Raw genomic sequence first — 23,119 nt, forward strand, 5'->3', positions numbered from 1 at the left:
TGGCATTATTATTGGATGGCCCACCAGTCACTCTTACTATTCCTGATCTCCACCCAAATGGATTCAACATTTTGCTCCTAAGGTGCTGTATCATCTCTCCCTATCACTCTGATCTCAACCTTGATTAAGAGCATGACCCAACCTCCATTATCTTCCTGCCTTTCCTTCTTAATAACCTGATACCCTTGGATATTTAATTCCCACTCATTACTACCCTGAAACCACATTTCTGTAATGCCAATTAAATCATACCTCTTTGAATTGATTTTCACAAGTTCATCGACTTTGTTTCGAATACTACGGACATTCAGACAAAGTGCCCTTTTTCTCAATGTCCCTTTAGAATCTAGCAATCTTCCTGTCTTTTGCATATGATTATGTCACCAGTTTTACTTTTTCTCTTTTCTAACTTTTGCTCTGGTCTCTTTATTGCTTTGTTCTGCTTTTCTGCCTGGACTCTGATCCTCTTGCCATTTTAGTCTACCCTTCCTCACAGTCTCTGCTCGTTGCATCAACTGCTGCATCTTCTGATCTGACATTCTGGGTCCCACTCCCCTTCTACCCCTGCCAACGTAGTTTAAAGCTTCCCCAACAGCTCTAGCAAACCTGTCCACAAGGATATTGGTCCTCCTTGAGTTCAGGTGTAACCCACATCTTTTGTACAGTTCATACCTTCCCCAGAAGAGAACCCAATGATCCACAAATCTGAAACCCTCTTCCCTGCAGCAACTCTTCAGCCACACATTTGTCTGCCATACCTTCCTATTCTTGCCCTCACTAAGGTGTGGAACAGGCAGCAATCCAGAGATTACTACCCTTGAGGTCCTTCTTTTTCTCTTCCTTTCTAACCCCCCAGATTCATTCTTCACAACCTCAACCCTTTTCCTAGCTATGTCATTGGTACCAATGTGTACCACAACTTCTGCTGCTCACTGTCCCCTTTAAGAATGCCGATCTGAGACATCCCTGATCCTGGCAATTAGAAGGCAACATACCATCCAGGTGTCTCGTTCTCGTCCACAGAATCACCTGTCTGTTCTCCTAACCAATGAATCCCTTATCATTATCGCTCTTCTCTTCTTCTCCCTTCCCTTCAAAGCCACAGGGTCAGACTCAGTGCCAGAAACCTGGCCGCAGTGGTTATCCCCTGGTAGGTCCCCCTCAATCCCACCAAACAGTATCTAAAATGGTATACTTATTATTGAGGGGAATGGCCACAGGGGTCCCTGCACTAACTGCTTATTTCCCTTCCTGATGATCACCCAGCTACCCTCATCTTGTAACCTAGGTGTGACTACCTTCCTGTAACTCCTCTCTATCAACTCCTCAGCCTCTAGGTGACCGTGTATGATTCAGAAAAGATTAGTACACAGGTTCAGTTAGCAATTAAGGAAGCTAATAAAATATTATTGTCTACTGCAAGGAGATTTGAATAAAATGGAAGCGGGGGGTAATGCTTCTACATACAGGACATCAGTGAGGCCACACCTGGGGTGGTGTGGACAATATTAATCTCCTTACTTAAAGATGTAAATGCACTGATTACAGTTCAGAGAATGTTTACTCATAACTTGATTGCATGTTTTTTATTTAATGATGCAAGCTTGGACTTGTACCAACTTGAGTTCAGAAGGTTCAGAGGCTACTTGATTGAAACATTTGGAGGGGTTTTGACAGGGTCAAAAGGATGTTTCTTCTTGTGGGATTATCTGGAACTAAAGGTTAAAAATAAGTGATTGTCTATTTAAGACAGAGATAATTTTTTTTCTCTTACAGACAGGCTTGTATATACACTGTGCCTGTTTCAACTCAACAAAGTAGGTAACAGCTTGTGCTGGTCCATTTTTCAGGGTAATATCCTGAACCAATTTCTGAAGAAGAGCTTATGCCCGAAACGTTGATTCTCCTGCTCCTTGGATGCTGCCTGACCTGCTGTGCTTTTCCAGCAACACGTTTTTCAGCTCCTCCCTGAACCAACTCACAGTCAACCTGTCTTGGTTAAAATTTAAACAAGGAGATCCAAGGTGGCTGCGACCTAGCAGGTCTAAGTCTGCAGAGCTCTGCCCAAGACTCAGGCAGAGTGGGGTGCCCACCTTCACTTCACCTGTTCAATTATTTAAAATAGTTTCTGCCCAGCACCCTTAGCCATTTTGCATAGAACTTTAACAGTTTGGTGGGGTATTTTTAAATTACCAAGGGCAAGAGCTCCCGTAGTTCACAACAGGCAGGGACCCCATTCCCCGCCCCCCCCCCCCTCACCCCGGCAGCAGCAGAGACATCCGCAGCAGCCTCGGGGGACTTATCTGCAGAGGCGAGCCTAATCTTGGAGTTCATTAAGCTCCGAGAGAAGATTCATGCATCTTTTAAGGAGACCTGGTCCAGGTGGGAGTAAATCTCAGACATGCTGCAGAAGCATGACCGAGAGATTGAGAAAGTCGGGCAGTGTGTCAGAGGGGCGGAGCTGAGTCATCCATGCTGCTGGGTCATCCGTGGGTTAGGTTTGGGCTCTGGAGCGGCGAGTCCAGACCCTGGAGGAGTATATTGATGACCTCGAGAATCGAAATCATTGGAAAAATATACGATTGCTGGGGAGGAAGGCCAGCTTGTGGATTTCCTGGAGCAATGGCTCCCACAGCTGGGAATCAGAGCTGGGCCGGATACAGGTTGTGTAGGCCCACCGGATCGCTGTACGCAGGCCCAGGTCGGACCAGTGCCCCTGCCTGGTCTTAGTCCAACTTCAACACTACAGGGAAAAACTACTGGAGGCCTCCAGAGTCTTGGGGAAGGATCCCCATGCCATGATATACAAGGGCTCCAAGATAATGTTGTTTCATGACTTTTCTCTGGTTGTGGTATGCAAGAGGAGGGCATTTGACAAGGCAAAGAATGGTCTGAGAGACTTAAATATTCAATATTCCATGCGATACCCGGCAATGCTGTGCTTCAGTAATGGATGATCTGTATATAACTTTGGATCACCGGAAAAAGTAAAAGAATTCCTGGTCACTCTCAAAAAGACTGTGGGACTTGAACTGTATGGGCAACGACTTTATTTTGCCCCCCCCCTTTGTCTTTCCTTCTTCCTTCCTTCCTCTTTCTTTTCTCCATCTTCCCTTGGTGGTGGGGGGTGGGGGGAGCTCGTTCCTTATTCTTTCTTCGGTCTCTTACCTATAGCTCGCGCGGTTTATCGGACTATTGGGGGATGTCTCTGAGTGGGTTTTTATTCTCTTATTTAGTTGCTTAATACTTGCTGGAATTGTAATTTTGTAATCTTTTATATTTTTATCTTGTGCTGTTTTGTTAAGTATATCTAGGTGATAGTGTGGAGGGGTGGGTGGGTGGGTCACCACTATTAGCTTCTGTTTTATAAGATACTGGAATTTATTTTATTTTTTTGTAATGCCTGGGCCGAGGGCAAGGCCTAGCTGGGAGAGGTTATGTCATGGTTATTGGAAGGTAGTAGTGTCCCCTGTGACCTCGGGGGAAAATCTCCCTCTAAATATACTTTATATTATTTTTATTTAGGAGTAGTTCTCAGTTGTTTTGATTTACCTGTTTTAAAGAGTTTGTTTATATGTGAATTGTTTTTGGCCTTTATTCAATGTCTTTAGGGTGGGGTTCTTCCTCCTGGGGGAGTCTCGGGCTTGCCTGGACGATTATGATTAGCCATTCGTTTAGGTGGTGTACCTGAAATGTCAAGGGGAGCCACTCGCCAATCAAAAGGAAAAAGATATTATCAAGTCTTAAAAAAGACTCTCTTACAGGAGACACATCTACTTGACAAGGACGACTTAAAGCTGCAACAGGGTGGGTTTGGGCCAGGTGTTCTTTTCATCTTTCAGTTGAAAAAGTAGGGGAGTAGCCATTCTTATTCGGAAGAATCTTCCCTTTCAAATGTGAAGCCAGATGAAACATGAGTCTGGACAGTATATATTGATTAAAGCCCTAATGTACGGAGAGGATTATGGGATTTTGAATCTTTAGTGCCCTCCATCACACCCTTTTTAATTTGTAATGGAAGCGTTCTCTAATTTGATGGCTCTCGGAGTCCGCCATACAATTATAGGTGGAGATTTTAATTGTATATTGACACACAGACAGACAGGATACCTAGGAGCTCTGCAGGCATATCTTTGAGATCCAGGTAGCTGGCGAATCTGAATAGGGAGATGAGGCTGGTAGATGTGTGGAGGTATCTCCATCCCCAGGGTAGAGACTTTACTTTCTATTCTAACCCACATAAGTGCCATACCAGAATCGACATGTTTTTTTATCCCCTCGAACCTCTTGAACTCGATATTGTCCTGTAAAATAGGTAATACATCTATTTCTGACCATACCGCAGTATATATGGAGGTTAAGACTAGTGATGATGAGATAGGTCCCCAACATTGGCATGTGGACCCTTTTTTATTGAAGGATAGCAAGTTTATAAAATATTTCTTGCAGGAATTTAAAACCTTCTGGGATATCAACTCAGACACGGCCAGTAACCCCTCGACGATGTGGGAGACTGTTAAGGCATACGCGCGAGGCCTGGTTATCTCATTTTCTGGGACCCGGAAAAGACAAAAGGGAGGGCAACAGTGCCTACTCGAGGCTCACCTAAAGGCAGCTGGGGCAGTGTATGCTGATAGGCCCTCCATTACTAAACTACAGCAGATCACAGCCCTTAGGGCAACCTTGAATACCACACTTACTCAAATAGCAAAGAGGGAGATATTATTCGCAAAGCAGAGGCTATTCAAATACGGTGACAAGCCTGGCAGGTATCTAGCGTACCTTGTCAGAAAGAAAAAGGTTCCCCAAGCCATTACATCTATTAGAAAGAGTGAATGTGAGGTGCTGCATTTTGGGAAAGCAAATCTCAGCAGGACATATACACTTAAGGTAAGGTAAGATCCTAGGGAGTGTTGCTGAACAAAGAAACCTTGGAGTGCAGGCTCATAGCTCCTTGAAAGTGGAGTCGCAGGTAGATAGGATAGTGAAGAAGGCGTTTGGTATGCTTTCCTTTATTGGACAGAGTATTGAGTACAGGAGTTGGGAGGTCATGTTGCGGCTGTACAGGACATTGGTTAGACCACTGTTGGGATATTGTGTGCAATTCTGGTTTCCTTCCTATCGGAAAGATGTTGTGAAACTTGAAAGGGTTCAGAAAAGATTTACAAGGATGTTGCCAGGGTTGGAGGATTTGAGCTATAGGGAGAGGCTGAACAGGCTGGGACTGTTTTCCCTGGAGCGTTGGAGGCTGAGGGGTGACCTTGTAGAGGTTTACAAAATTCTGAGGGGCATGGATAGGATAAATAGACAAAGTCTTTTCCCTGGTGTCAGGGAGTCCAGAACTAGAGGGCATAAGTTTAGGGTGAGAGGGGAAAGGTATAAAAGAGACCTAAGGGGCAACTTTTTCACGCAGAGGGTGGGACGTGTATGGAATGAGCTGCCAGAGGAAGTGGAGGCTGGTACAATTGCAACATTTAAGAGGCATTTGGATGGGTATATGAATAGGAAGGGTTTGGAGAGATATGGGCCGGGTGCTGGCAGGTGGGACTAGATTGGGTTGGGATATCTGGTCGGCATGGACGGGTTGGACTGAAGGGTCTATTTCCATGTTGTCCATCTGTATGACTCTATGGGTACTGGTACCCTGACTGATAATCGTAAAAAGATCAATGCAGCCTTCAGGAAGTACTATTTTGAATTGTATAAGTCGCAGGACTGTGAGGACAGAACGAGGAAGATGGAGTCTTTCTTTAAAAATCTGGCCCTCCTGGGCCTAACCTCGGAGCAGGTGTCGTTCTTGAATGTCCCCCTGACAACCCAGGAAGTACAGGAAGCAGTGAGGCAGTTTCAGAGTGGCAAAGCACCTGGACCAGATCAATTCCAGACTGAGTTTTATAAAGAATTTATAGGGGCCTGGCCGGCTCACATATAAATATGTATAACCATTCATATAGTCAGGGCTGCCTCCCGCCTTTGTTGAGAGAAGTAAATATTCTCTCATTCTTAAGAAGGGAAAGACCCCAGAAGACTGCTCCTCATATAGACCCATATGCTTGTTAAAAGTGGATTTTAAAATTCTCTCAAAAATGTTAGCATTAAGACTAGAGAGGATCTTACCATTCATTATAAAAGAGGACCAGACGAGGTTTATAATGGGTTGCGGATCAGCTAATAACACTAGAAGAATCTTAAATATGGTGAAAGCCTGCCAGCAGGGTGGCACAGAGGCTCAGTGGTTAGCACTGCTACCTCACAGCAGCAGGGTCCTAGGTTCAATTCTAGCCTTGGGCAACTGTCTGTGTGGAGTCTGCACTTTCTCCTTGTGTCCGCGTGGGTTTCCTCTGGGTGCTCTGATTTCCTCCCACAGTCCAAAGATGTGCAGGTCAGGTGAGTTGGCCATGTTAAATTGCCCATAGTGTTAGGTGCATTAGTCAGAGGGAAGTGGGTCTGGTTGGGTTACTCTTTCGAGGATTGGTGTGGACTGGTTGGGCTGAAGGGCCTGTTGCCACAGTGTAGGGAATCTAATCTAAAAATATCTTTTCTATATGCTGGAATGGTTCGGCGTTGGAGAGGTCTTTGCTAAATGGGTTTCAGTATTATATAATGATCCCAAAGCAGCGGTGATCACCAACAGCTTAAGTGCGGATGGCATTAGAGTCGGCGGAGGCTATCATCAGGGATGTCCTCTCTCACCATTATTATTTACAATAGTGAATATTCCTGATGAAGGGCTTTTGCCCGAAACATCGATTTTCCTGCTCCTTGGATGCTGCCTGAACTGCTGTGCTTTTCCAGCACCACTCTAATCTAGAATCTGGTTTCCAGCATCTGCAGTCCTTGTTTTTACCTATTTACGCAAGGGACTGAGCCACTAGCAGAAGCTATACAAACTGACCCTAACATAACGGCTCTGGAGGCTCTGATCGGGCAAGCACAAAATCACCCTCTATGCGGATGATATCCTCCTTTTCTTGAGCGATCCTTTGACATTTGTGCCCGCCTACTTCAAGTGGTCAATTTGTTTGGTATGTTCTCAGGCTACAAAATCAATTTTGTGAAATCGGAGGCCATGGCATTGAGAGGCGTTGCTGGTATATCCAATTTTCCGGACGGATCCGGTTTTCCCTTTCGGTGCTCACTAGAAGGTTTTCTGTACTTAGGCATTTTCATTACTCCGGCATTTGGTCCTGCTCCTCGGATGCTGCCTGAACTGTTGTGCTTTTCCGGCACCACTCTAATCCAGCAATATAAAGCCAATTATACACACTTATTAGGGGAAATAAGACAGGACCTTCAACGCTGGGAAGATCCCCCAATATCTTGGTTAGGCAGAGTAGCATTAGTTAAGATGAATATTTTACCTCGTCTTTTATGACACCCGAGAAAGCTCCCCTTGATGCTGCCGAGACAGGCACTGCGTAAGCTTTATGGTTGGCTTGCTCCTTTATTTGGAGTCATAAACGGCCCCTTATCAAATTAGAAAAGCTGCAGCTTCCACAAGTAAGGGGAGGGCTGCACTTTCCGGATTTCAGGAGGTACCAATTGAGCTCCAAATTATCTTATGTAGCTGATTGGATCTCTTGTGACCCACAATCAATCTGGTTAGATATTGAGACCACCCAATCAAAATGTCCCCTTATCAATTTACTATTTATGGACAAGGTGAGAGTTATTACGGATTATTGTAAAAATCCTATTGTATTAAATACAATCAAAGTCTGGAGGACAATGTGACAAGATGAGGGTAAACTACAAAAAACCTCCCCTTATACCCCTATAGTGGAAATATTAGGGCTCCAGCCAGGCCTGACCGATGCTATATTCAAAATCTGGGAATCCAGATCTGTTTCGGAGATCTGTTCGATAGGGAGGTCATAATGTCCTTTGAGCAACTCTGCCAGAAGTTTGGGCTGCCCAGCAGGGATCTCTTTCGGTATTTTCAAATACAAGACTTTATACGAAAGAAGACCACACTGATATACAATCCTTATAAATCGGATAGGGAAAGGAGAGTGCCTCAGCCGATGGGTCCGCCCTCGGTCAGTACTCTCTATCACCTACTATGCAAAAGGTATCGAAGGCCATGGAATGGTTATATAAAACCTGGAGTCAAGAATTAGGGTTGGAAATTTCCATAGAAATGTGGGAGAACGTCTGGGAAAATGCCAGGAAGATGTCTATCTGTAGCAGAACTCAAGCTACTCAATTGAAGATATTTCACAGGGTTCACATGGCACCTGAACGACTTGCAAAGTTCAAGACAGGAGCATCTTTGATGTGTCCTAAATGTAAAATTGAAGTTGGTACTCTTACACATTGTCTGTGGACATGCCATAAGATCCACAGGTAATGGGACAGAGTAGCGAATGCCTTGACAAAGACTTTGGCTGTGGAGATTGGATTGGACCCGGTGTCCCTCCTCTTGGGCTCCCCAAATTTCCCATCTTTGGTTGTATACTGGAGGAAATTATTCACTATCCTTTCCATTTGTGTGAGGAAAAATATTTTAGTGAATTGGGTATCCAAAGGTCCCCCAGGACTTTCAAACTGGTACAGGATAGTCATGGAATATATTCCCCTTGACTTCCTTCCGAATATGGTGCACCAAAAAATGGAATTATTTTATAGAACATGGCAGCCCTTCTTGAACTATACTGACACAGATATTTCGGCCATAATGTCCAGGGCCTTTGTTTAGCCATGGTAATGGTTCTGGCTGGTATGGGGGCCCCCAGGAGGAGGAATCCCATATAAATACAGGTTTTGTTATGACTTGATATAAATCTATTTTGAGTATGTATTTAGTTATTTATTTACCTATTTGTTTATTGGTAGTAATGTGTGATTTCCTATTTTATGTTTTGGTTGTTTGTAGAATAGATTAGTAGTTAGTTCATTTTAAAATGTCATATTGGTGTTGTTATTATATTATAAAGTGGAATATACTAATTTGTATTATTTTTGTAATTTTGTAAAAAATTTTAAAAATCTTCTTTTTCAATAAAAATATCTATAAAAAAAATAAACAAAACCAAAACGTTAGCTGTCATTCACCATTAATTGTTGCATTTTTATGGCAAAGTCTCTACCAAGCATAGTCCATTTGCCAACAAATCAGCATTCCTCTCTTGTGCAGTATAAATGTTATTTTCCCTTTGAATTAGTATTCTTGTGAATTGTCCTGGTTAGCGCAAAACAAAAATTTCCAAGACAATGTGTTTTTTTTGGTAATGTTATCATATCTCTTTCTCTTCTAGCATTCATTCAGCTTGACTGTATTGCTATGCCATTGATTTGATTCCATCTGCAATCCTTAGATGAATCATCACTCCCTTTGTAAATTAGAACTGAATACTGGTTGAAGAGTGACATGGAGTCAGGAGACTCCAGTATTTTTCCCTGTTTCTTCTTGAATGCTTAATGGTCATTCATTCTCTGTATCTCTCCATACTCTTAAGCTGTGGAAGATCCAAATCAATCAACATCGTATGCATGCAAATCTCAATTTCAGAGATATGCCAAGTGACATAAGCTGCTGCTCAAGCTCCAAAACCCAGGAACATATTACTTTCTAATTGAAGTTTCTAATATTAAAACAAGACCAATAAACACAAAACATGGTGATATTCATTTTTGGAACATCTAAATTAGTTTTCTATATTACCTGCGGCAGTTGTTTAGCAATATCCCCTCCAACAAAGACAGCCTCCAGATAAATCCACAGATTTTGTACTAAGAGCCACTGTTCTATTATAGTTGTGCATACTGTCAGATTGTGGACCCAGAGTTGAATATCTTTTTTATAGTAAGCATTATACCTGCATGGAAAAAATAATTCCAGAAGTCTAATAAGTAATAGGAAATTAAATCATCCATTCAAAACTACACTCCTTCAATTTTAACATTAAATGGAATTTAATAAACACCTCCGGTGTGGAGCTACCATAGATTGGCTGCAAACCCACTGCCATTTCCATGTAGAAGAACAAGTGCAGCAGATACATGGGAACACCACCTATTGCAAGATCCTCCCCCCCACCCTCCAGCCCCCCATGCCACTCACCATCCTGACTTGATGAGTGTTGCTGTTACTTCACTGTTGCTGGTCAAAATCCTTGAATTGCTTACCAAAGGGCAATGTGATCCAAACTACAAGGTGTGAACTGCAGTGATTCAAGAAGGCAGCTCATCACCACATTACCAAGGATAAATAGGGATGAACCATAAATGGTGGTCATCCAACGATGCGCACATCCATGACTGAATTTTAAAAAGACAGATATCTCTACAGAGCTATTTATGGATGGGGTGCGAATCAGCAGTTTGAGTGCCAAGGAGAGATAGTTTCATTCTCTGTTGTTGAAGATAGACATCATTTGGCACTTGGATGGTATAAATATTAATTTCTACATATTAGGGACAAGCCAGACCCCCCAAAAAATTTCAAGAAGATAGCCCAGACCCAGTGGTTAGCACTGCTGCCTCACAGCGCCAGAGACCCAGGTTCAATTCCCGCCTCAGGCGACTTTCTGTGTGGAGTTTGCACCTTCTCCGCGTGTCTGCGTGGGTTTCCTCCGGGTGCTCCGGTTTCCTCCCACAACCCAAAAATGTGCAGGTTAGGTGAATTGGCCATGCTAAATTGCCCATAGTGTTAGGTGAAGGGGTAAATATATGGGAATGGGTCTGGGTGGGTTGCGCTTCGGCAGGTCGGTGTGGACTTGTTGAGCCGAAGGGTCTGTTTCCACACTGTAAGTAATCTAATCTAATCTAACTTTTCTAGTTGTTTTAAGCAGGTGAAGAGTGTCTATATCAGGAGTAATGCAGCTCACCCAATCACTTGGTTTTAAATAAAACAGTTGAAACTTTATTGCTGGAACAGCACAGCAGGTCAGGCAGCATCCAGGGAACAGGAGATAGGGAACAAGAGGACAGAATATAGAATAGCATATCTCATCTGAAAACCCAATCAAATCTATTGCAACTTAATAAAGCTGTTCCACATACTTGTAACATCACCATAAACTCCTCCTTGGCAAAAAAGGTAAATTCAAACATAGATTCTTACAGGAGAGATGTCAGAGAAGAGAGAGTATCAGCATGGAGCTGCTTCTTTGCTTCCAGTAGCATGTCTGTGTACCCAGCAAAAACATTCCACTGTACCTGTGTTTTGGTTTTTGCTGCTGTTTACCTATTATTTACTTATCTATGCGATTTAACTATGTGACCTGCCCATATTGCTTGCAAGACTAAGCTTTTCACTGTGCCTCGATACATGTGACAGTAAATTCAATTCAATTCAACCAGTAGCTGCAAAACAGCAAGACTGCTAAAACAAAAACAAAGAAGGTGAGCTGGAAGAACTGGACACACCCCTTTCATTGTACACAGATCTTTGAAAGTTGCCACTCAGGTAAATAGTGCGGTGAAGAAGGCATATGGCGTACTGGCTTTTATTGGTAGAGGAATTGAGTTCCGGAGTACTGAGGTCATGTTGCAGTTGTATAAGACTCTGGTGCGGCTGCATCTGGAGTATTGTGTGCAGTTTTGGTCGCCATACTATAGGAGGGATGTGGAGGCACTGGAGCGGGTGCAGAGGAGGTTTACCAGTATGTTGCCTGGTATGGTAGGAAGATCATATGAGGAAAGGCTGAGGCACTTGGGGTTGTTTTCATTGGAGAAAAGAAGGTTTAGGGGTGACTTGATAGAGGTGTACTAGATGATTAGGGGTTTAGATAGGGTCGACAGTGGGAATCTTTTTCCACGTATGGAGTCAGCTATTACAAGGGGGCATAGCTTTAAATTAAGGGGGGGTAGGTATAGGACAGATGTTAGGGGTAGGTTCTTTACTCAGCGAGTCGTGAGTTCGTGGAATGCCCTGCCAGTAGCAGTGGTGGACTCTCCCTCATTATGGGCATTTAAGCGGGCATTGGATAGGCATATGGAGGATAGTGGGCTAGTGTAGGTTAGGTGGGCTTGGATCGGCGCAACATCGAGGGCCAAAGGGCCTGTACTGCGCTGTATTCTTCTATGTTCTATGTTCTATTGCACGAGTGTTTTTTTAACTTGAAAGTCTTTTCCCTGAGGTAGTATCTGTTAGCTATCATCAAATTGGTCCTAAAACCCATACAAACACATACCAGAACGTTTGCATTTATGACCCCTCTTGATAAAAAAAGGACTGAATAACCATTGTTTTATGATAAGAAAATTAAAGTTATGCAAGTCAATTTGATTTTAGAATAGGATACAAAGTCGACATCAAGGGCCACTGTTCTATGTTTTATGTTTTAACCTTGTCAAAAAAGCATCATCATCATATACTTAGCTACCCAAACCTGAATGTTGCCCAGGTCTTGCCATGCATATTGGCATGGATGTCTTAAGTCTCTGAGGATAGTTGTACATGAGAATGGTACAATTCATCACCAAACATCCTTACTTCTGACTTTATTATCAGGAGTCGAGTTATCTATGAAGTAGTTGAAGATACTTGGGCCTAGGACACTACCATGAGGAACTCAGGACAGTGATGCTCTGGGGCTGAGATAACTGACCTCCAAAAAAAAAAATTATTTTCCCTTGTGTTAAATGACTTGAAGAGAGAACATAGAGAGTTAGATTGGAAGCTAGAAGACAGGACAAGTGTTTAGTAATCTCAGGATTACTGTCAGCACCAAGTGCTTGTGAGGCTAGGGATAGAGAGCGAGTGCAGATGAACATGTGGCTGCAGGGTTGATGTAGGAGGGAGGGCTTCAGATATGTGGATCAATAGGATACCTTCTGGGCAAGGTGGCACCTGTACAAGAGAAACAGGTTGCACCTGAATTAGAGACGCGCCAATATCCTGGGCAGGAGGTTTTGCTGGAGTCCTTCAGGAGGGTTTAAACTAGGTTACCAGGGAGATGGGAACCAGAGCAATGGATCAGACGATGGAGTGGGCAGTGAACAGCCAGATACAGTGTGCAGAGAGTCTGTGAGGAGGGATAGGCACTTGATAGGGCAGAGGTGTAGTCAATGCGATGGGTTAAAGTGTATCTATTTTAATGTGGACGGTATGGGAAGATATTTCATTGGGGGAGGGGGAATTACAATGATATTAGGCAGGAACTGGAGCACCTAAGTTGGGAACAGATGTTCTCAGGGAAATGCACAACAGAAATATGTCGATTGTTGAGGAAGCACTGCTGATAGTGCTGGACAGGTTTGTCCCACTGAGGCAAGGGAGGGATGGTAGGTTGAAAGAACATTGGGTGATAAGGGATATGGAACATCTAGTCAAGAAGAAGAAGGAAGCTTACTTAAGGTTGAGGAGGCAAGGATCAGACAGGTCTACAGAGGATTACAAGATAGCCAGGAAGGAACCAAAGAATGGACTTAGGTGAGTTAGAGGGGGGCCGTGAAAAAGTTTTAGCAGATAGGATTAAGGAAAACCCTAAGACATTCTACACTTCTGTGAGGAACAAGAATATGGCCAGAATGAGGGTAAGGCTGATCAGGAATAGTGAAGGGAACTTGTGCCTGAAGTTGAAGGAAGTAGGGAAAATCCTTAATGAGTACTTTGTTTCAGTATTCACTACTAACAAGGACCCTTGACAGCATGAAACAGACTGATATGCTAGAAAAACATAAGGATAGATAAAGCCCCTGGGCCAGATGGAATATATCCTTGGTTACTACAGGAAGTGAGGGAAGAGATTGGTGTACCTTTGGCGATGACCTTTGCGTTTTCACTATCCACTGGAGTGGTGCCAGATGATTGGAACATGGCAATTGTTATCCCTTGTTCAAGAAAAGCAATAGGGAAAACCCTGGGAATTACAGTCAGTCTTATGTTAGTGGTGATCAAAGTACTGGAGAGGATTCTGAGAGATAGCATTTATGATTACTTGGAAAAACATAGTTTGCTTAGAGATAGTCAGCATGGCTTTGTGAGAGGTGGGTCATGTTTCACAAACTTTATTGAATTCTTTAAGGATGGTCACCTAATTACGGAAATATGTGGAAGCTTTAGAGAGGGTGCAGAGGAGATTTATCAGGATGCTGCCTGGACTGGAGGGCATGTCTTATAAACAGGTTGAGGGAACTAGGGCTTTTCTCATTGGAGCAAAGAAGGATGAGAGATGACTTGATAGAGGTGAACAAGATGTTGAGATGCAAAGATAAAGTGGATACCCAGAGACTTCTTCCCATGGCGGAAATAGTATCACGAGGGGGCAAAATTTTAAGGTAACTGGAGGAAGATTTAGGGGAGATGTCAGAGATAGGTTCTTTACTCAGAGAGTGGTGGTTGGGTGAAATGCATTTCCAGCAGTGGTAGTAGAGTCAGATATATTAGGGACTTTTAAGCGACTCTTGGATCAGCACATGAAAGTTAGTACAATGAAGGGTATGTCGGTTAGTCTGGTCTTAGAGTAGAATAAAAGACTGGCACAACATCGAGGGCCGAAGGGTCTCTGTTGTGCTATACTGTTCTATGTTCTATGATGAACATAGTATGTTTCCATGATTCCCATTGACTTCAGTTTAGCAGGGGTTCCTTAATGCCACATGTGGTCAGATGTGAATTGCTGTCAAGCACAGTCACTTTCACCATATCGTGGAGTACAGCCCTTTTGACCATGTAGGGACCAAGGTTTCAATGAAATGAGCAGCTGAGGGGAATGAAATCCAAATTGAGTGTCAGTGAGCAGATTATTGTTGAGTAAGTGGCACTTGATAACACAGTCAATGACACCTTCCCTCACTGAGCTGATGAATGAGAGTAGACTCTAATGGCAGGATAATAGGCTGTGCTTGGCATTGTCCTTTGTTTTGTATACAGGGCATAGCTAGGAAAGTTTCCACATTGTCTGACAGATGCCAGTATTGTAGCTGAACTGAAACAGTTTGGCTTGGGGCATAACAAGTTCTGGAGCAGAAGTCTTCAGTACAATTGGCAGAGTATAATCAGGGCCTATTGCTTTTGTAACATCTAATGTATACAGCGTAGGGAGTGAATAAAATTGGCTTAAAGTTAGTACACATGATGATGGGTACACAGAAATATAGAAAACGGAAACAAAAATCAGCCATTCAGCCTGTCAAGCTTGCTCTGTTATTCAATATGACCACTGCTGATTATCCAACTCAGTACCTTCTTCTGCTTTCGATCCATATCTTTTGATCTCTTTAGCTCAAAGAATTACATCCACCTCCTTCTTGAAAACATTCAATGTTTTGGGGTCAACCACTTTATGTGGTAGAGAATTCACAGGCTCATCACTTTTGGTTGAAGAAATTATTCCTAATTACTCCTAAACTGAGGTCTCACCAAAATCCTATATAACTGCAGCAAGATATCTCTGCTTCTGTACTCAAATCCTCTCACTATAAAAGTCAACATACTACTTTCCTTCTCCACTGCCTACTGCACAATATGCTTACCTTCGGCACTTGGTATACAAGGACCCCAGGTCTTGTTGCACTTCACATCTTTTGATCAATTGTCTTTCAGATAATGATCTGCCTTCCTATTTTTGCTGCCAAAGTGGTACTTAATTTTCACGCAGCTTGTCCAAATCACACTGAAGCATTTCTGCATCCTCCTCACAGTTCATCCTCCCACCCAGCATTAGGTATTTCAGGTGAAGGCCATGAGAGATTGTAAAATTGGTACTTCTGGCTGAAGTTTCTTGCAAATGTTTCAACCTTGCCTGTTGCACAGATGAGCTAGGTTCCCGTTATTGAGGCTGGGGATGTTTGGAGATTCTCCTCTGCCTATCAGCTGTTTAACTGGTCACCATCATTCATGACCAAATGTGTCAGGACTGCAGAGATTTGATCCAGTTATTGGTTGTACAATCAGTTAGCTTTGTTTGTCACATAATGCATCCAGAGTTTGAAATGCAAGTAGACCTGTGCTGTAGTTTCAGCAGGTTGACACCTTGCATTTATAGGGCACCTACTGCTATATCTGCATTCTTCATTAAACCAGTAGTTGATCCCTGGCTTAGTAATGGTAATATGGGTGACATGGAAGACATAAAGTTACAGATTGCAATTCAATACAATTCTGCTGCTGTTGATCATAATGATCCTCATGAATGTAGTCTTGAATTGTCATAGCTGTCCAAAATCTCTCCAATATATGATGGTAGTGCTACATAACATGATGGAGACAGTCTCAAATATGATGGCAAGACTTTGTCTCTATATTGACTTTGCAGTGGTCATTCCTATGGATTCTGTTATGAATAGATGCATCTGCTATGTATCGATTGGTAAGGATGAGGTTGAGAACATTTTTCCTTTTTGGTTCCCTCAATACCTACCATAGACCCAGTATGGCAGCAATGTTCTTTGGGACTCGGCCAGCTTGGCCAATAATGTTGTTTTAGACACTGACATCCCCCACCTCAAATATATTCTGCACCCTTATCGCCCTTAGAGTACCCTAATATTGATGTTCAACATGGGTGAGTACCAATTCCTCACATGAGGGGTGTGGTATATGGTAATGAGCAGGGTGTTCCTGTGCTAATTTTTGACCTGATGTTTTGAGATCTCAATGGACTTGGAGACAATGTTGAAGACTCCTGGGGCAACAGAGAAAATTTGTCCTGACTAAAACACTGTGACCTGGTGGGTCTGTGCTGTGCTGAGGTAGAATATGGTGTGGGAACATATATTTTTCTTTTTGGACTATAAGCTAGACTGGAAAGTGAAAAAATATGCATAGTACCTCAGGAGACATCATAAAAGGAGACATTTGTCCTCACTGCCTTCAAAGCTGAAAACAGACTTGTTAGCAAATTCTTTTCAGGGAACTCCTGTACTACCTGCCTGGTTCTCTCAGACAACCTAAAACGTAACCAGTCCTTATCTCTCTGCTCACCCCTAAGATGCAAGGTGCCACCTTCCTAAATATGCTAGTCATATTGTCCTCTGTTCATGTGGTTCCAAAGTTGGAGCTCCAGCTTGTATAGATGATGACACTGTGTGTTCTTCTGGGGCATGTGATGTCTCATTAACATTCTATCACTCTGCTCTCATCAACCATCTTTGTCACTTCCTCAAAAAATTCAATAAAGTTTGTGAGACAAGACCTCCTCCATACAAAGCAATGCTGCCTATTGCTTATACATCTATATTTTTCCAAATGCAAGTAAATCTTGTCCATAAGAATTTTATGCAATAATATCCCAATCACTGATGTAAGGCTTACTATCTTCTAATTCTTGTGGATGTTATCTTTTCAAGGATGAGGATTCCCAAATCCTCATAAAAGGAGACATTTCTGCGGTGGCTTTCTAGGTGGGTTTCTGCGGTGTTTCTCCATTTAAATAATATTCAGCTGTTCTATTTTTCCTGTCAAACTGCTTACTTCACATTTTACCACATTATTCTTCCTAAATTTGCCAACTTGCCTAACCTAACGCCCCCAGGCCTAACCCCGCCCCCACACCCAGCTCCAGCCCCACACCAGGTCCTAGCTCCCAGCCCTGCCGTGTTTTCACCATCCCTCCAGACCTACCCCTCTCTGAGGATGAAAGATCAGTCCTCAGCAGAGGCCTCACCTTCATTCCCCTACGCTCTCGGATTAATGAGTTCAACACACGGCGTGACATCGAACAATTCTTCCGCCGCCTTCGCCTCCGTGCCTACTTCTTCAATCAGGATTCCCGCCCACCCTCTGACGACCCCTTCTCACGCCTCCAACACACCCCATCCACCTGGACACCCCGTGCTGGCTTCCTACCTGCCCTCGACCTCTTCATTGCCAACTGCCGCCGCGATATTAACCGCCACCTGAACTCCCCCACCCCTCTCACACACTCCAACCTCTCACCCTCGGAACGCGCAGCCCTCCACTCCCTCCGTTGCAACCCCAACCTCACTATCAAACCAGCAGATAAGGGAGGCGCAGTAGTAGTTTGGCGCACCGACCTTTACACCGCTGAGGCCAAACGCCAGCTCGCAGATACCTCCTCCTACTGCCCCCTTGACCATGACCACAGCCCCCACCACCAAACCATCATCTCCCAGACCGTCCATAACCTCATCACCTCAGGGGACCTCCCATCCACCGCCTTCAACCTCATAGTCCCACAACCCCGCACCGCCGCTTCTACCTCCTGCCCAAAATCCACAAACCTGACTGCCCCGGCCGACCCATTGTCTCCGCCTGCTCCTGCCCCACCGAACTCATCTCCGCATACCTTGACACCGTCCTGTCCCCCTTAGTCCAAGAACTCCCCACTTACGTTCGGGACACCACCCATGCCCTCCACCTGCTCCAGGATTTTCACTTCCCGGTCCCCAACGCCTTATTTTCACCATGGACATCCAGTCCCTGTACACTTCCATCCCCCATCACGAAGAACTCAAAGCCCTCCGCTTCTTCCTTTCCCGCCGTACCGACCAGTACCCTTCCACTGACACCCTCCTTCGACTGACTGAACTGGTCCTCACCCTGAACAACTTCTCTTTCCAATCCTCCCACTTCCTCCAAACCAAAGGAGTAGCCATGGGCACCCGCATGGGCCCCAGCTATGCCTGCCTCTTCGAAGGATATGTGGAACAGTCCATCTTCCGCAACTACACTGGCCCCACCCCCCACCTTTTCCTCCGCTACATCAATGACTGTATCGGCGCCGCCTCGTGCTCCCACGAGGAGGTTGAACAGTTCATCCACTTCACCAACACCTTCCACCCCGACCTCAAATTCACCTGGACAGTCTCAGATTCCTCCCTCCCCTTCCTCGACCTTTCTATTTCTATCTCAGACGACCGAATCAACACGGACATCTACTACAAACCGACCGACTCCCACAGCTACCTGGACTACACCTTCTCCCACCCTGCTTCCTGTAAAAACGCCATCCCATTCTCCCAATTCCTTCGACTCCGCCGCATCTGCTCCCAGGAGGACCAGTTCCAAAAACGTACAACTCAGATGGCCTCCTTCTTCAAGGACCGCAATTTCCCCCCCCGACGTGGTCGACGATGCCCTCCACCACATCTCTTCCACTTCCCGCTCCTCCGCCCTTGAGCCCCGCCCCTCCAACCGCCACCAGGACAGAACCCCACTGGTCCTCACCTATCACCCCACCAATCTCCATGTACAGCGCATCATCCGCTGTCATTTCCGCCACCTCCAAACGGACCCCACCACCAAGGATATATTTCCCTCCCCTCCCCTATCAGCATTCCGTAAAGACCACTCCCTCCGTGACTCCCTCGTCAGATCCACACCCCCCACCAGCCCAACCTCCACTCCCGGCACCTTCCCCTGAAACCGCAGGAGGTGCAAGACTTGCGCCCACACCTCCCCCCTCACCTCCCTCCGTGGCCCTAAAGGAAACTTCCATATCCGCCACAAATTCACCTGCACCTCCACACATCATCTATTGCATCCTCTGCACCCGATGTGGCCTCCTCTATATGGGGGAGACAGGCCGGCTACGTGCGGAGCGTTTCAGAGAACACCTCTGGGACACCCGGACCAACCAACCCAACCACCCTGTGGCTCAACACTTCAACTCCCCCTCCCACTCCACCAAGGATATGCAGGTCTTTGGACTCCTCCATCGCCAGACAACAACAACACGACGGTTGGAGGAAGAGCACCTCATCTTCCGCCTAGGAACCCTCCAACCACAAGGGATGAACTCGGATTTCACCAGTTTCCTCATTTCCCCTCCCCCCACCTTGTCTCAGTCAAATCCATCGAACTCAGCACCGCCTTCCTAACCTGCAATCTTCTTCCTGACCTCTCCGCCCCCACCCCAGTCTGACCTATCACCCTCACCTTGACCTCTTTCCACCTATCACATTTCCGACGCCCCCCCCCCCAAGTCCCTCCTCCCTACCTTTTATCTTAGTCTGCTGGACAAACTTTCCTCATTCCTGAAGAAGGGCTTATGCCCGAAACGTCGATTCTCCTGTTCCCTGGATGCTGCCTGACCTGCTGCGCTTTTCCAGCAACACATTTTCAGCTCTGATCTCCAGCATCTGCAGTCCTCACTTTCTCCTCCTTTTAACCTAACATTCACAAACCTGGCTGTCGCACATTCACTTTCCTCATCCAAGTCATGAGTATGTATTATAAATAATTATGATGATTCCTGTGGCTCATCACTAGTTTTAGTTTGCCATCTTGAAAATCCCCATTAAGCAAACTCTCTATCTTCTTTTAGACAGCCAAACCTTTCTCGATGCTGATGTACCACCTCTAACATCACAACCTTTTATCTTATGAAGCAGCCTAATGTGTGATACCTTATCAAATTCCTTTGAAAATCCAAATATATTACATCCACTGCTTCCCCTTTAACTATATTATTTGTAATATCCTCAAACAATTCTCTCTCAAATGGCTTTTCCTTTGCAAAGCCATTCTGGGTCTGCTTGACCATATTACACATTTCAAATGTTCTGCTATTAAACCCTTTAACATTTTCCCAATGACAAACATTAAGCTAACTGGCCATAGCTTTCTGTCTTTTGTCTCCCCTTTCTAAAAAGGCTTCATGCCAAAGTTTTGAAGGAAGTAGCAATTGAGATAAATGAGCAAGTAGTTTTCCTATGTAATTCTGTAATTTATGGATATATTCCTGCTGACTGGAAATAGCAAATGCATCTTCACTACTTAAGAATGGAAGAAGAGGGAAGATGGAGATCCTACAGATCGTGATAGTGTGACAACTGTAATAGGGAAAATATACAGCATTTTATAAAGGAGACGATAACTGAACATTTGGCAGAGTCAACCTGGATTTGTGAAAGGGAAATCAGTTTGTCAAAATTGTTGGGCATTTTTTGAGGATGTTGTTTGTCATGTACAGAAAGAAGAACCAATGGGATGTGGTCCATTTGGATTTTCAGAAGACTTTTGATAATGTCTCACACAAATTTGCAAATACGCTTAGAGCATATGGGACTTGCGGATTATACTAGAATGGTTTGAGAACTGGTTAATCAACAGAAAGCAGATTTGGAATAAACAGATAATTTTCAATATGGCAGGTTGTTGTGGGCAGGATACTGCAGGATCAGTACTAGGCCCACAACTGTTCACAATCTATGTAATTAGTTTAGATGTGGGGACCAATTGTAAAGTTTCAAAACTTGTCAACACCAAACTGATTGGGAATATGAATTATGAGGAAGATGAGAAGAGTACTTCAAGAGGACTTGGACAGTCAAAGTAAATGGGCTAGTAATGACAGATGGAATACAATGTGGATAAATGTCAAGTTTTTTGGTAGAAAAAACAGAAATACAGACTATTTATTAGATGGCGAGAGTTTGGGAAGTGCATGTGTTGAAAAAGATCAGATTGACCTTGTTTATTAGGCACCAGAGACTCGCATGCTGGCACAATAACCATTAGAAAGATATTTTTTCCACAACTTTGGATAAATGCTAGCATTTCAGCTACACTGGGATATCCATCTAGGAGAGAAAAGAGGCACAGCCAATTATGGAGCACATGCTTTCAGTACACATAACTGAATGCTGTCAGGGTATATATACCCTGTGCAGAATCTAGTGTCTTTAGCAGTTTCGTGATATCACATAAAGTGAATAACACTTGTTGTAAATTGACATCTATGTAATGAGAGTATCAGATGGAGGCCAAGGTGGATTATTCTCTCAGCATTTTTGTTTGAAGATTGCTGCAAATACTTTAGCTTTGTCATTTACACTAATATGCTGAGTTTTCTCCATTAATGAGGATGTGAATATTTGTGGAACTACATATGAGTAGTTTAATTGGGAGAAAGTGAGCACTGTAGATGTTGGAGAACAGAGTCAAAGAGTGTGGTGCTGGAAAAGCACAGCCAGTCAAGCAGCATCTGAGGAGCAGGAGAGTCGACATTGCAAACATAAGCTCTTCATCAGGATTGAGGGAGTGGCCCAAGGGGGCTGAGAGATAAATGGGAGGGGGGTGGGGCTGGGGTAAGGTAGCTGAGAATGCAATAGGTAGATGAAGTTGGGGGTGAAGGTGATAGATCAGAGAGGAGGGTGGAGCGGAAAGGTGGAAAGAAAGATGGAAAGGTAGGACAAGTCAAGAGGGTGGTGCCGAGTTGGAACGTTGGATCTGGGATAAGGTGGGGGGAGGAGAAATGAGGAAATTGGTGAAATCCACATTGATTCTGTGTGGTTGGAGGGTCTCAAGGCAGAAGATGAGACGTCCTTCGTCCAGGCTTCGGGTGATAATGGCTTGGCACTAGGAGTAGTTTAATTGTCCACCTTGAATTGAATGTTTCTCCATTATAGAGGACTGTTAAGATTCAAATATATTGCCGTGGATCTGAGGTCAAACTTAGATCAAATCAGGTAGGATTTTCACTCCAGAACATTAATGAAAAACAGACAGTTTTTTGAAACAACTGTTACATGGTCGCTATTCAACCAGCTTTATTGGATTTAAGTTTCAACATTTGGGTAATGGTTTTAAAATATATAATAATGACTTTTCAGACAAAAGAAAAATAGATGGAAAGATAAATTGCAGGAGGGATACAGACAATTTACAGAGAGATGTTGATAGACTAAGTCAATGGACAAAAATTAGCAAATGGACCATAATGTGGGAAAATGTGAAGTTGTTTATTTTGGAAAGCAGAACAAAAAAGATGGAGTATTATGGAAGTCAAGAAAAAGCTGCAGAAAGCAACAACTCAAAGGGAGTAGGGGTAGTTGTATGTGAAACCCAGAAAGCTAGCTCAGGTGTAGCAGGTAATCAGGAAGTCGAATGGAATGTTGGTCCTTATTCCAAGGGGATTGGATAGAAGAGTAAGGATAGCTTATTGCAACCGTGCAAGGTGCTGGTGAGACCACATCTGGTGATTTTGTCCTCTTATCTAAAAAAATATATTATTTCATTTGAGGCAGTTTGGAGCATGATCTCTGGTATGGAGGAATTGTCTGCTGAGCAAAGATTCAACAGGTTGGTACACTACTGATTCAAATTTAGAAGAATGAGAGGTGATCTTATCGAGCCTTATAAGGGGCACAGTGGCTCAGTGGTTAGCACCGCTGCCTTACAGTAACAGGGACATGGGTTTGATTCAACCCTCGGGCGACTGTCTGTGTGGATTTCCTCAGGGTGCTTTGGTTTCCTCCCACAATC

General features: G+C 44.0%; 1 protein-coding gene across 1 annotated transcript in view; it reads right to left on the reverse strand.

Moving 5' to 3' along the window:
* LOC122540182 (dynein axonemal heavy chain 8-like) overlaps positions 1-23,119 on the reverse strand; it is a 1,370,012-nt gene that overhangs the window by 677,707 nt on the left and 669,186 nt on the right. The window contains exon 37 of the mRNA XM_087976825.1: positions 9,665-9,818. Coding sequence (XP_087832951.1) covers positions 9,665-9,818 — 154 coding nt within the window. The remainder of the gene's footprint in view (positions 1-9,664; positions 9,819-23,119) is intronic.

This window comes from Chiloscyllium plagiosum, unplaced genomic scaffold (assembly GCF_037043375.1).
Source record: "Chiloscyllium plagiosum isolate Xiang-an unplaced genomic scaffold, Cpla_swu_hap1 HiC_scaffold_3, whole genome shotgun sequence".
Classification (NCBI taxonomy): domain Eukaryota; kingdom Metazoa; phylum Chordata; class Chondrichthyes; order Orectolobiformes; family Hemiscylliidae; genus Chiloscyllium; species Chiloscyllium plagiosum.